General features: G+C 43.9%; 1 protein-coding gene across 1 annotated transcript; it reads left to right on the top strand.

The window, feature by feature from the left end:
* The first annotated feature begins 9,813 nt into the window (after positions 1-9,813).
* LOC124011712 lies at positions 9,814-12,956 on the top strand. The gene is made up of 4 exons (XM_046325221.1): positions 9,814-10,036; positions 11,147-11,479; positions 11,701-11,811; positions 12,597-12,956. The coding sequence occupies exons 1-4, from the start codon at positions 9,988-9,990 to the stop codon at positions 12,797-12,799; spliced, it is 696 nt and encodes a 231-aa protein (XP_046181177.1). The 5' UTR covers positions 9,814-9,987; the 3' UTR covers positions 12,800-12,956.
* Positions 12,957-15,494: the final 2,538 nt, after the last annotated feature.

The following is a 15,494-nucleotide window of genomic DNA, read 5'->3' as shown; positions in this document are numbered from 1 at the left end:
AACTCTCATCCAGATGCGACTTTCCTAGTGGCCGGGGGCTTTAATGCAGGGAAACTCAAATTCGTGTATGTTAACATACCAGTATGTTAAATGTGCAACCAGAGGGAAAAACTCTAGACCACCTTTACTCCACACACAGAGACGCGTATATAGCTGTCCCTCGCCCTCCATTTGGCAAATCTAATCTTAACTCTATCCTCCTGATTCCTGCTTACAAGCAAAACCTAAAGTAGGAAGCATCAGTGACTCTGTCAATAAAAAAGTGGTCAGATGAAGCATATTCTAAGGTACAGGACTGTTTTGCTAGCACAGACTGGAATATCTTCCGGAATTCTTCCGATGGCATTGTGTAGTACATCACATCAGTCACTGGCTTCATCAATAAGTGCATCGATGACCTTGTCCCACAGTGACCGTACGTACATACCCCAACCAAAGGCCATGGATTACAGGCAACATCGGCACTGATCTAAAAGGTAGAGGTGCCACTTTCAAGGAGTGGGACTCCAACCCGGAAAGTTATAAAAAATCCCGCAATGCCCTCCGACGAACCATCAAACAGTGTGTCAATACAGGACTAAGATTGGATCATACTGCACTGGCTCTGATGCTCTCCGGATGTGGCAGAGCTTGCAAACTAATACAGACTACAAAAGGAAGCACAGCAGTGAGCTGCCCATTGACACAAGCCTCTACCAGACTAGCTAAAATACTTATATGCTTTCTTCGAGGAAAGTAACATTGAAGAATGCATGAGAGTATCAGCTGTTCCGGACGACTGGATCAAACACATTAAGAAATAAATAAATATATATATATAGAGTGTTTCTCTGACACCAACTCAGTCAGTTCTCAAGTACTATCTCAAGTACTAGTTTAACTTAATGCACTTCTCCAAGGAGGAACAACCATCCCTGGTGCAAGAAAGGTTGAGAAACACTGTTACACAACACAGGACATGTGTTCACTCCGTGGTGGTAGCAAATTGTCACACACACTAAATGTAAAATACCTTAATAGAGCATGATTCAAATAAAAGTGAAGGTCACCCAGTAAAATACTCCTCGAGTAAAAGTCAAATTATTTGGCTTTAAATATAGTTATGTGTCAAAGTAAATGTAATTGCTAAAATATACTGAAATATCAAAAGTATAGATAATTTCCAAGTCCTTATATTAAGCAAACCAGGCAGCACCATTTTTTAAAGATAGCCAGGGGCACACCAACACTCAGATATCATTTCCAAATGAAGCATGTGTGTTTAGTGAGTCTGCCAGATCAGAGGCAGTAGGGATTACCAGGGATGTTATCTTGATGTGTGAATTGGACCATTTTTCTGTCCAGTTAAGCATTCAAAATGTAAAGAGTACATTTGGGGAAAAGTATGGAGTAAGAAGTATATTATTTTCTTGTTGTCAAAAATATAAGTAATAATGTTACGGCCATTAAAAGAAGAGGGAGTGGACTAAAGCGCAGCGTGGTAAGTGTTCATGATTTATTTTCAAAAAAACACTTGAACAAAATAACAAAGAGCAAAACGACAATGAACAGTTCTGTCAGGTGTAGAACAACAAAACAGAAAATAACTACCCACAAACCCAGGTGGGGAAAAGGCTACCTAAGTATGATTCTCAATCAGAGACAACAATAGACAGCTGCCTCTGATTGAGAACCACACCCAACCAAACACAAAGAAATAGAAAACATAGACATAATGAAACTAGAATGTCCACCCTAGTCACACCCTGACCTAACCAAAATAGAGAATAAAATCATCTCTATGGCCAGGGCATGACAAATAAAGTACTGTCGTGATGTTTTATTAGTTAATGTGATGACTGTTGCTCATCGAATGATAACTAGTTTCCAATTGCGTGATTAACTGAATCAAGCAATTATTAACTCATTAACCTGGGGCACCATGGGAAAACTAGTTTTTATTGAGTTTCTTTTCCCCAAATTAACTCATAGAATATCAGAATATTGATTTTACAACAGCCGCTAATTAACCAGTTACCTCTACAATCTCGTTCTGAACGTCGTATAGTCTGTCAATCTGCACGGACCCGGGTCTCACCAATGAGTTCAACCAATTAGTTGAATATTTATTTACGAGAAAGCTAAAATGATGATAAAAGATACATGTAGATAAAACACATTATAGGCTATTGATTAGAACTTTGTATAACGGGCCAACACACTATGGCGCGTGTTACCCAGAATGGGGATTTCAAAGAGAGAGAGGAAAAAGAAAGTACACGAGAGACATATACATTTGGGTGAATTTGTCAGCTATGCTTATTCTAACCCTGGCCTTGCCCCAAACTGCCACTCCTATGGGTCAGAATATAATGATGTAATTGTCATGTTTTGTCTTATATTGTCTTGTCATTATGCTTTCCCTTCTGTTCGTTTCCCCCTGCTGGTCTTATTAGGTTCGTTCCCTTTTTCTATCCCTCTCTCTCCCCCTCCCTCTCTCTCCTCTCTCTATCGTTCCGTTCCTGCTCCCAGCTGTTCCTCATTCTCCTAACTCACTCATTTAGTCTTTTCACACCTGTCCCCTATTTTGTCCTCTGATTAGAGTCCCTATTTCTCCCCTTGTTTTCCGCTTCTGTCCCTGTCGGATCCTTGTATTATGTTCGCTGTGCTGTGTCATTGTCTCGCCCTGTCGTGTCTTGTCTCCTTCAGATGCTGCGTGTGAGCAGGTGTCTTAGTCTGCTACGGTCGGTGCCTTCCCGAGGCAACCTGCAGTCAATGGTCGAGTCTCCAGTCTGTCCTCGTCACTACGAGTGGATTTAAGTTTTTTCATGTTTTGTTTTCTTCTTATATTGTCCAGGAGTATTACTTTTGCCAGTTACTGGAATAAAGACTCTGTTTTCGCTAAGTCGCTTTTGGGTCCTCATTCACCTGCATAACAGTAATTATGTGAGGAAGATCTCAGAGGATTCTCTGCGCAGACAGTTCAGGGGACCGTTCAGAGGACCGTTCAGGGGATCGTTCAGCTGCTCGATGACGCACCACTCCAGCGCACCTTTCTGATCGTCCTCCCGATGTCAGTGTCCCTTTGGCTTAAGAGTCTGTTCCCTCACCCTTGCTCTGGAAGGGGTCTTCTGTAGCTCAGAGCTCACAGTGTTGGAATGAAACAGTGTAAATGCCACGATTCGATGGAAGATGGAGGCTAGGTGGTTCGACTTGAATTCACCCGCTTAGACACAGCTACTCATCCAATATTTCTTTGTCTTCAAACTTGCGTTGCGTTTTGGGTTCATTGACTTTTTCGACCTTGGCTGCAGTTTGGGTCACATAGTCTTCCTGTAAATTCTTTACTCACAGGTTTTATACCCTTGGGTCAGAAGTGGGCGTAACCGCCTTTAGGGCAATTCTCTGGGCGTATCAAATTATGAGGCAAGGTCTAGATTTTACTCAAATCCAATTTTAGACAACCAACTACACATTTCATCGTTACCAAAACATTCCCTTTGATTTGGACATTTTCCACACAACGTACAATGTATAAACATCAAACATATACTAGGAAAACGCTTCACGTTACAATGTTTTCTTAATAACGTCATCTATTAACCTTTAATAACAAAACAAAAATGACATGAATTTTCATATTCCATCTATCATCATGACCACCATTGTGGCTGACGGAAACCATTGTTCCAAGTCCCCTTATTTCATGTTTAATGTTCTGAGGGTGGTTCTCCATAGTAACAGGACAAAGGAATGTGTCTGTGGCCTGAGATTTACCAGGGGCGTGAGGGGTCATAAAACCACCACATCTTCAGACCCCTAGATCTCTCCTCCTCTGTTGGGGTTGAGAGATAATCTGTAGTGTTGTGGTCTCCTGTAACCTGACCTGATCAGGACAGTCATGACAGTACAGATACCCCAAAACATTACACCACTGTGTTGACTGTGAGCGTTCTAATTGTATATAACTAGGCAAGTCAGTTAAGAACAAATTCTTATTTACAATGACGGCCTATGAACAGTGGGTTAACTGCCTTGTTCAGGGGCAGAATGGTTTGGGGAATCAATCTAGCAGTCTTTCGGTTACTGACCAAATGCTCTAACCACCGGTAGCCACCTGCAGCCCTGATGTGGAAATACATTTATTCCATTAAAAGTCAAGTTGTGTTTTAATAGACCTTTAGTGTGTGAACTGAATTAACGTTGAGGGCCACAGAAAATGTAACGGCAGGTCAGATATGTTCCCCTGGATGCTATTGTTAATGAAGGGATGATGCCTCTATATGTTTGCCTGGTTCCATTCTTTATATGCCATGTAGACACCTCTTCTGTCATTGTACTGCTATCATTGTGGGGCCAGCGACCTGTTGTGACAGATTAATCAACATGCATGCTGTGTATGGACCTCTAATGATGGTAGTGGGACTGTCTTGTTGTAAGCAAAATCATTTATACAGTATTTTACAGATATTAGAATTGTATCTTCATCTTATGACTAAAATCAGTGATAAACAATCAAATGATCATATTGGTCACACGGTCCATAAGTGAAATTATGAAAGAGATTCAGTTGAGAACGTTATAATTTTCACTCTATCCTCAATGGCAGAATTGTTCAAACTGTTTTCTAAAGCACATCTTTTTTTTGCATCCAATAAGAAACCCAATTCAACAAGGTTTGAGCCCCCACAAAGTGATATATCCAGCCCATTATAAAGTCATGTTATTGTGTCTAACCAACAGCTGTAACCCAAAAGGAATCAGTTGCAGCCTATCAAAAACACCTGTCACAAACCACAGTGTGGAGGGCAAGGAAACACTGCTGGTCCTCTCTTTTTCACTTCTTATTTCTCTCACATCTCCTCCTCTCAAATTCCAGTCTTTCTATCTCTCTCTCTCACTTGTTCATTTCTTTTTCAAACGATAACAATCTAAAAGGAAGTGAAAGAGCCTACTAATTGTGTAGAAGGTAGTGTCTTCATGTCAGTGTTGGACAGCAGTGTGTGAGAGCTGACCACTGCCCTGACACAACAAATGAGATGTTATATTCTCAGGTGCCAACATATCTTCATCACACTTAAAAGTAGCCTCACTTAACACGTTTTGCTTCTTCACTGATATAATCACACAAAAGACATGTAGCCAGCCTGGTTGTTTAAATTAAGAAGTGAAACTCTGAGGCTCTTCCTCTTTCCTCTGAGTCATAACCTATGAATAGGTTTATGACAAAATTACACTCGTAGAAAATGGAGGACTGATAAAAAAATGTAAGATTTTGTATAAGTACAGTAGGTTCCTTTGCTAAGTTGTTGCTTTGTGAAGAGACATGAGGCTGTGTTTGGACTTTTTGTGATGTTAGCTGGAGTCTCATGGTCATTCTATTCTTTGTTTGGGTTCCTATGTAGTTGTCCTTTTATTGCATTGAAAAGGCTAAGTCAATCTTTAATGTTTTGTGTCCCCCAATCATAGCAGATATCTTATTGGTGTATGGAAGACAAATATATGACAAAAGCCTTTCATACTAATACCATACCAGAGAAGATCATGTTAATGTCTATTTCTTGTTTCTACTTTATTTCTCTTTTTATACATTTAGAGCAATGTAATGTTATACTTTTATATTATTAGCAAGTTCACTCATTATTAGCCACAGAATGCGATAATTAGATTATAAAGAATTATACGAGTTGTGTCAGAATTGTGACAACATTGTCACTCTATCCTCAGGTATGGAGACCCTGTGATCTTGGTAGAGAGTATGGATCTTGTCACGCCTTGGTCATTGTATTTTGTGTTTTTGTTATATGTTTGGGTAGGCCAGGGTGTGACATGGGTTTATGTGTTGCTTTTGTATTGGGGTTTTGTATTATTTGGGATCGCGGCTGATTAGGGGTGTGGTATAGGCTTGGCTGCCTGAGGCGATTCCTAATCAGTCAGGTGATTCTCGTTGTCTTGGATTGGGAACCGTATTTAGGCAGCCTGAGTTTCGCTTTGTATTTCGTGGGTGATTGTTCCTGTCTTTGTGTAGTATTTCACCAGATAGGCTGTAAATAGTTTCACGTTCCGTTTGTTGTTTTTCGTCTTTCAGTTATTTCATGTACCACATTTTCATTCATTAAAGTCATGAGTAACCAACACGCTGCATTTCAGTCCCACTCTCTTCTTTCAACAGACGAACGCCGTTACAGAATCACCCAACTCTCACGGACCGAGCAGTGTGTAAACTGGCAGGAGCAAAAGGAGGACGTTATGGACGGTAGAGGCATGGAGTATACGACGTGGGAAGAAATCGACAGGTGGGCGGCCGACCCAGAGAGAGTGCAGGCGCCCGCCTGGGATTCGCTTCAGCAGTGCGAAGAGGGCTACAGGCGAAACGAGTCAAAAAGGAAAACACAGCGACGCAGAGCGAAAACCGAAAGTAACCCCCAATTATTTATTGGGGAAGGGCGCAGAGAGAGAGTGGCTGAGTCAGTGTTCAGACCTGAGCCAACTCTCCCTGTTAATCGTGAAGAGCAGTTGCAGTGGGAGAGGCTGCACCACTTGGAGAATTGGACATGGGAGGAGGAATTAGACGGTAAAGGACCCTGGGCTCAGCCTGGAGAATATCGCCGTCCCAAGGAAGAAATAGAAGAGGCTAAAGCGGAGAGGCGCTGGTATGAGGAGGCAGCACGGCGACGCGGTTGGAAGCCTGAAAAGCAGCCCCAAAAAATTATTGGGGGGGGCTAGAAGGGAGTATGGTTATGCCAGGTAGGAGACCTGCGCAAACTCCCTGTGCTCACCGTTGGGCTAGAGAGACCGGGCAGGCACCGTGTTATGCTATGGAGCGCACGGTGTTTCCAGTGTGGGAGCATAACCCGGTGCGGCACATACCAGCCCTTCCTATTGGCCAGGCTAGTGTGGGCATCGAGCCAGGTAAGCTTGGGCAGGCTCGGTGCTCAAGAGCTCCAGTGCGCCTGCACGGTCCGGTCTGTCCAGAGCAACTTCCACACACCAGTCCTCCGGTAGCAGCTCCCCGCACCAGGCTTCCTGTGCATGTCCTTGATCCAGTACCACCAGTTCCAGCACCACGCACCAGGCCTCCAGTGCGCCTCACCTGTTCAGCGCAGGCAGCGCTTTTCTCCTCTCCTGCGCTGTCGGAGTCTCCCGCCTGTTTAGCGCAGCCAGAGCCTTTCTCCTCTCCTGCGCTGCCGGAGTCTCCCGTCTGCCCAGCGCCGCCAGTGCTCCCAGTCTGCCCAGCTCCGCCAGTGCTCCCAGTCTGCCCAGCGCCGCCAGTGCTCCCAGTCTGCCCAGAGCCGCCAGTGCTCCCAGTCTGCCCAGCGCCGCCAGTGCTCCCAGTCTGCCCAGCGCCGCCAGTGCCGCCAGTCAGCCCAGCGCTGCCAGACAACCAGTCTCTTCCAGATCTGCCAGACAACCAGTCTCTTCCAGATCTGCCAGACAACCAGTCTCTTCCAGATCTGCCAGACAACCAGTCTCTTCCAGATCTGCCAGACAACCAGAATCTTCCAGATCTGCTTGTCAACCTGAATCTTCCAGTTCCGCCAGCCAGCCAGGATTTACCGGAGCCTACTACCTGCCTGAGCTTCATCTCAGTACTGGGCTTCCTCTCAGTACTGGGCTTCCTCTCAGTACTGGGCTGCCCCTCAGTCCCGGGCTGCCCCTCAGTCCCGGGCTGCCCCTCTGTCTTGAGCTGCCCCTCTGTCCCGAGCTGCCCCTCTGTTCCGAGCTGCCCCTCTGTCCCGAGCTGCCCCTCTGTCCCGAGCTGCCCCTCAGTCCCGAGATGCCCCTCAGTCACGAGCTGCTACTCAGTTATGTGGGGATCTGGGTGAGGACTATTAGGCCATGGTCGGCGGAGAGGGTGGATTATCCCAGGACGCGAAGGGGAGGAACAAGGACATTTATGGAGTGGGGTCCACGTCCCGAGCCGGAACCACCACCATGGACAGACGCCCACCCGGACCCTCCCTATGCTTTTGAGGTGCGTCCGGGAGTCCGCACCTTAGGGGGGGGTTCTGTCACGCCTTGGTCATTGTATTTTGTGTTTTTGTTATATGTTTGGGTAGGCCAGGGTGTGACATGGGTTTATATGTTGCTTTCGTATTGGGGTTTTGTATTATTTGGGATCGTGGCTGATTAGGGGTGTGGTATAGGCTTGGCTGCCTGAGGCGATTCCTAATCAGTCAGGTGATTCTCGTTGTCTTGGATTGGGAACCGTATTTAGGCAGCCTGAGTTTCGCTTTGTATTTCGTGGGTGATTGTTCCTGTCTTTGTGTAGTATTTCACCAGATAGGCTGTAATTAGTTTCACGTTCCGTTTGTTGTTTTTCGTCTTTCAGTGATTTAATGTACCGCATTTTCATTCATTAAAGTCATGAGTAACCAACACGCTGCATTTCGGTCCGACTCTCTTCTTTCAACAGACGAACGCCGTTACATATCTCAGTGTTATGAAGCTCTTGGGAGGAACTGTCTCTCTCCAGATGATGACTGATGCCATGGGATCTGAACTCATATTAAGAAAAAAAAACACTGGTGTCTCACATAGTCTGTTTTATATTGCTAAAATATTAAGATTTCTGAAAGGGAAACACTTGAACTAATTGTAATTTTATATAGTCTTTATTCATAAAATATTAGTTTTTATAACCAGAATAGGCTACTTTATTGAAAATAGGTTGAAAACAACCAAGTAATTCCTATTTAATTGCTTTTATAATAATACCTGCTTTTTCACCTAATTTAATACATGTGCATATCACAAATGCAGCTGACAGTACTATCCTGTTTCTGGGGGTATACATTCTCTTTATGACATAGTATTTATGATAGTCATTATGGTATTGCCCTGTAGTGGCATACAGATGTTCCAGTCTGTTTATGGTGTGTAGTCAACTCCTCTCTGTGTTTCTCCTTTGCCATTCCAAATGTCTCATTTAGAGTTAAAGTTAGTTAGAAACAGTTATTAAAGTATCACTCCACAGTGAACCAATCAAAACCAAAAAACACATTTTCTATTGGCGTCATCTATAATTCATGACATCTATACATTTTTGGAATCAGTTATTATACATGACATCATATGTTGCATAAACAAAAAAACATATGCATATGTATGCATTAACAAAAAACAACAAAGTAGCCTTCTCTGACACCAGGTAGCCTTGAGGTCAGAGCGTTGGCCCAGTAACTGAAAGGTCGCTGGCCCCACAATGATAGCAGTACAATGACAGAAGAGGTGGCTACAGAGCATATAAACAATGGAACCAGGCTAACATATAGAGGCATCAACCCATTTCTTCGACAAAAGCATTTACGGGAACATATCTGACCTTTCCACAACATTTTCGGTGGCCCTCACAGTTAATTCATTTCACAAACTAAAGGTCTATAAAAACACACTCTCACCTTGATGTTCTATGTTTAAAATGTTTTCCCACACAAGGCCACCATTAGGAGGTTCACATCGAACCCATGACCTGTGTGGTGTGACATTGTTTCTCAACCTTTCTTACGACAGTTAAACAAGCACTTGAGACTAGCAACAGACACAGCTGTATAAAGGGCATAGTGTTTACTAAATAACTTACAGTATAGAGTTCACATGGACCTACCACAGGGCTCGGTCTGTGGTGCAGAAATACAAAGTCCTCAACGACTGTGTGACAATTTCTTCTGTATCACATTTCCTCTTTTAGCCCTCATGCAAATCTAGTCTCAAGATCTCTTGTTCACTTGTGTGTGTGGTGTATCTTACTTCTTGTTGTATCTTATTTAATGCCTTATTGTTTACAACATATGCATGCATTTGTCTGTGAAATAAAGAAGTGAGATCAAGACACTTCCTTTTTCATCCCTGGAGGGACACAGTCTGTCGTGTGTTTTGCTCAAACATCCCAGTCATATGATGTGGCAGGTTGATTGAGTTTGGCATCTGAGTTTGGGATTTGTGTCGTGAATCTATAGTTGCCAACATATATAACACATATCAGTGGTTGGCCATTGTGAGGACAACATGCTTGTGGTATTTGGACTCCTGATGATGTTAACTGGACTCTCTAATGGTAAGAGGCTACAGTTGTTTGTCTATGGAGGTCATGTATGTTCTAATAATAAGGCAGTGTTATAAAGGGTAACTGAATCATTACAGCAGAGTACAATGCTGTGTTATAATGAGGAGAAAAGAAACAGACATAACTCAGTGTAATAGGCCTATCACAGTGCACATCATGTTTGATGGCTTTAATACCTCACAAGCAAGCTGAAATGATTTACTTGTCAAATTAGATGTTTTTTTTACCCCTTATTTTACCAGGTAAGTTGACTGAGAACACATTCTTATTTACAGCAGCAACCTGGGGAACAGTTACAGGGTAGAGCAGGAGGGATGAATGAGCCAATTGGAAGCTGGGGATGATTAGGTGGCCATGATGATAAGGGCCAGATTGGGAATTTAGCCAGGACACTGGGATTAGCACTGCTACTCTTATGACAAGTGCCATGGGATCTTTAGTGACAACAAAAAGTCAGGACACTTGTTTCGTGTCCTTCCGAAAGACAGCTTCCTACACAGGGCAATGTCCCCAATCACTGCCCTGGTGCACTGGGATATGTATATAAAAATAGACTAGAGGACAAGGTGCATCCTACTGGCCCTCTAACACCATTTCCAGCAACATCTGGTCTCCCAACTGTAATGTGCACCAACTGTAATGTGGTCTGTGTGTAGCTTGCGTAGAGGAGTCGAGGCGCAGGACAGCAGATAAACGTAATTTACTCAGAATATAATATAATATAAAGCGAGCCCACATAACAGACCGTCTTACATACAAACAATTACTCACAAACAAACATTGGGGAACGGAGGGTTAAATAATGAACAAGTAATTGGGGGATTGAAACCAGGTGTGTAAGAGAAAGACAAAACAAATGGAAAATGAAAAGTGGATCAGCGATGGCTAGAAGGCCGGTGACGTCGACCACCAAATGCAGCCCAAACAAGGAGAGGGACCGACTTTGGCGAAAGTCGCGACACCACCCTGCTTAGCTTTAGAGGCAAGCCAGCAGTGAGATGCTGGAAATTCATGTCACAAAATGCCATTTTATTAGAGTTTCAGATGAAGAATAACAGTAATCATTATCAACAAAAGTGTCCTTTCCCCTTCTTTCCTCAGGCACGGAGGAGAAATCCTGTGATGCTAGACAGAACATGTCATGTCACGGAGCTCTGGGAGAAACTGTCTATCTTCAGCTGATGAATACTGCCACAGGGTCTGAACTAATATTCAAAAAAGACCCCACTGGTGCAAGTATAAAGATATTCACAATGAAAAACAACACAGTGAGAATCCATGACTCCATTAAAGCTAGATCAGAGTTCTTTATCAACATCGGAACATTTAGGATATCTAACACAGAAAAGAGTGATTCTGGTGAATATGTCTTAGAAATATATGATTCAAATGGAACACATTTGAGCACCGGAGGAGTACAACTGATCATTGGAGGTGAGGAGCTAAAAAGCTCATGTCTCTTTGCCAAATAAGAATCTTCCAAAGAAGCTAAAGGCTTCTTGAATGTTGACATGCATTTGTGAGGGTCTGTGTCAAACATGGACTCATGATAAATATATGAACAAATGTTTTTTGGGGTGTAAAATGCTCCTTTGACAGCTTACATACATTAACCCTCATGCTTCTCATCCATTTCTCTCCACCTTATCATGCAGGAGAATCTTATGGGACTGTCATAGGCTCACTAGTAGCTGTGGTCCTGGTCCTAACCGTGGTGGTGGGACCTTACTGTATTCACAAGAGGAGGACACCTTCACAGATTCCAGGTCAGTCGTGTGACAGATCTAACAAAAAAAGAGTACTATGTACAGTACACCGATTGATACCACATTCAGTCAGCTCATGTGACTGTTGTTTCAGTGTTATTACTAACTTTAGAACGTTTTATGTGGGCTTTTCTACTTCACATAGTGTTGGCCTAGATACGTTTCAATAGGGCTATTTCCAGATCTACAGATAGGCCAAGTGCATGTGAACTATGTGAATCTATGTGAATCAACATTAATGCTTAATGCCCCAATGCAGCTGTTTTTATATCAATATCAAATCATTTCTGTGTAACAATTAAGTACCTTACTCTAATAGATTGCCATTCAAATGGGCAAAAATAGCATTTTAGCAAACATTTTGCTAGGTCTGTCTGGGACTGGTATTAAGTGGGAAGTGGACAACTGAAAACTAGCTGTTATTGGCAGAGAGGATTGGAAGTATTTTGTTATTGGTCTATTAACTAGTTTACCACATGGTGAGGTCACCATGGAAAGGTGAGTTCACCATGGAAAGCCGAAACTCCTTCCCAAGCAAACCTGCAGAATAGAAGGTCATGTGCAGATTGTATTGTCAACCAACAACTATCAGGAAATCATGTTTTCATACTTTTACAGTGTTATATTCATCAGCTGTTGTACAATATGATATAAAACACAGCAAATATATTATTTGGACTCCGCTGGGCCATTAAGTAGGCTTTTGACCCTCAAAGTGTAATTGTCTACAAATGATCTGTGCAGTAGTCAACTCCCCTCCAAACACTCATGTCACATCTCCCCAGTCCCCACAGATGCTGATGAGAGTCCAGAACTGGAATATGCTGACATCAATGTTCTAAAGACGATGGAGAAACACAGGGAGGTTCCAGAGGATGTGGAGTATGGACAGGTTGTAGTATTGAAGGGTTCCAGACCAACCACAGAGAGAGACAGACCTGAGGGGCGGGAGGAGACTGTGTATGCTGGAATACAGCTTGACCAATGAGAGAGATTCTTGTGAAGGGTTGATATTTAGACATAACATTAAAGCTCTGTTGCTTCTTTTGTTACTGTAACTATTAGTATCTAACGTTCCCATATTTCTGTACATATTTACATGAAATGTAAATGAACATCCCAACAACTAAACTGTATACACTGGCCGTAGTGAGTCCTTCTGTTATTGATTGAACATGTTTTTACCCTTTAAAGTCTCAACATACACCCATACTAACCATTTCCATCTACAACATGCTATTACACATTAGTAACAACAGTAACAGTGGTACAAGTAGTAACAGTAGTAACAATAGTATCAGTGGTAACAGTGGTAACAGTAGTAGCAGTAGTATCAGTGGTAACAGTGGTAACAGTAGTATGTAGTGGACATTTCCTGTATTACCAAATCATGAGAGCAAACCACACATAAGTCAGAGTTATCATAAAGTCCTTCTTTAATTATATGAGCTCCATCACAACCCTGTGACTCTCAGATTAATTCAGTGTCTATAAATTAATTCTCTGAGAGTGCTTACAAAACAGTAATTAGTATCATTTATAGCCAAGACACACCCATCTCAACTCACATGACGAATAACAGATCTTAGGAACATTACAAAGGAAGACTTTACTTGAGAGAGGAGTATCCCATAGCCAGACAGCATTGGCTATAAATTATCGTCCAGCTTTGTCTCCTAAACTATGTTCCTATCTCACTCTTTGTACCACTCAGGACCAAAAACAAAACCTCATCCACTAGCATATATCAAATATACCCCTCCTGGACAAGATCACAGAGACACAGTGACTGGCACACAGACATTGTGGAGCCAAGAGATAATTGGTTCCACCTCAATCATCCCTTCACATGGTTTAAAATATATGTTTACATATGAAGACAAGCTTGACCTCTCCCCTCTCTGCGGCCCAAGTAACTGAAACCAGGACAGAGAAAGGATAACAGCAAATGGCCACCAGTGGTAACAGTTTTAACAGTGGTAACAGTAGTAACAGTGGTAACAGTGGTAACAGTTTTAACAGTGGTAACAGTAGTAACAGTAGTATAAGTGGTAACAGTGGTAACAGTGGTAACAGTGGTAACAGTTTTAACAGTGGTAACAGTAGTATCAGTGGTAACAGTTCTAACAGTGGTAACAGTGGTAACAGTTTTAACAGCGCCGCCAGTGCTCCCAGTCTGCCCAGCGCCGCCAGTCTGCCCAGCGCCGCCAGTGCTCCCAGTCTGCCCAGCGCCGCCAGTGCTCCCAGTCTGCCCAGCGCCGCCAGTGCTCCCAGTCTGCCCAGCACCGCCAGTGCTCCCAGTCAGCCCAGCGCCGCCAGTGCTCCCAGTCTGCCAAGCGCCGCCAGACAACCAGTCTCTTCCAGATCTGCCAGACAACCAGTCTCTTCCAGATCTGCTTGTCAACCTGAATCTTCCAGTTCCGCCAGCCAGCCAGGATTTACCGGAGCCTACTACCTGCCTGAGCTTCCTCTCAGTACTGGGCTTCCTCTCAGTACTGGGCTTCCTCTCAGTACTGGGCTTCCTCTTAGAACTGGGCTTCCTCTCAGTACTGGGCTTCCTCTCAGTACTGGGCTTCCCCTCAGTACCGGGCTTCCCCTCAGTCCCGGGCTGCCCCTCAGTCCCGGGCTGCTTCTGTCCCGAGCTGCCCCTCTGTCCTGAGCTGCCCCTCTGTCCCGAGCTGCCCCTCTGTCCCGAGCTGCCCTTCTGTCCCGAGCTGCCCCTCTGTCCCAGGCTGCCCCTCTGTCCCGAGCTGCCCCTCTGTCCTGAGATGCCCCTCTGTCCTGAGATGCCCCTCTATCCCAGGACGCGAAGGGGAGGAACTAGGACATTAATGGATTGGGGTGCACGTCCCGAGCCAGAACCGCCACCATGGACAGACGCCCACCCGGACCCTCCCTATGCTCTTGAGGTGCGTCCAGGAGTCCGCACCTTAGGGGGGGGGGGGTTCTGTCACGCCTTGGTCATTGTATTTTGTGTTTTTGTTATATGTTTGGGTAGGCCAGGGTGTGACATGGGTTTATATGTTGTGTTTCGTATTGGGGTTTGTATTATTTGGGATCGCGGCTGATTAGGGGTGTGGTATAGGCTTGGCTGCCTGAGGCGATTCTCAATTAGAGTCAGGTGCTTATCGTTGTCTCTGATTGGGAACCGTATTTAGGCAGCCTGAGTTTCGCTTTGTATTTCGTGGGTGTTTGTTCCTGTCTTTGTGTAGTATTCACCAAGTTAGGCATACGTAATTTCAAAATAGACCATGTCATCATCATGGTCGATCGTATATGACAATTATTTGTTTTACCAGCGGAATGTCCAAACTACGTCTGCATGCCAGTCATTTGATACCAGTCAGATTCATGGGAATACTGTTTGGGGGAGCTAATTAGAGCAATTGATGTTAACAAACTATAGAAACTATACTGAACACTGGGGAGCTAGGCCCAGCCAATCAGAATGGGTTTTACCCACAAAATGGCTTTATTACAGACAGAAATACTCCTCAGTTTCATCAGATGTCTGGGTGGCTGGTCTCAAATGGTCCCGGCAGGTGTAGAAGCTTTATGTGGAGTTCCTGAACTGGAATGGTTACACGTGGTCTGCGAGGCCGGTTGGACATACGGCCAAATCCTCTAAAACGATGTTGAAGGCAGCTAATGTTAGAGAAAACATCTTTCAGTTCTCTGGCAAC

The sequence above is a fragment of the Oncorhynchus gorbuscha genome, linkage group LG23, assembly GCF_021184085.1.
Source record: "Oncorhynchus gorbuscha isolate QuinsamMale2020 ecotype Even-year linkage group LG23, OgorEven_v1.0, whole genome shotgun sequence".
Classification (NCBI taxonomy): Eukaryota; Metazoa; Chordata; class Actinopteri; order Salmoniformes; family Salmonidae; genus Oncorhynchus; species Oncorhynchus gorbuscha.
The sequence above is the reverse complement of the archived record's forward strand: the minus strand, read 5'-3'. Positions and strand labels throughout refer to the sequence as shown.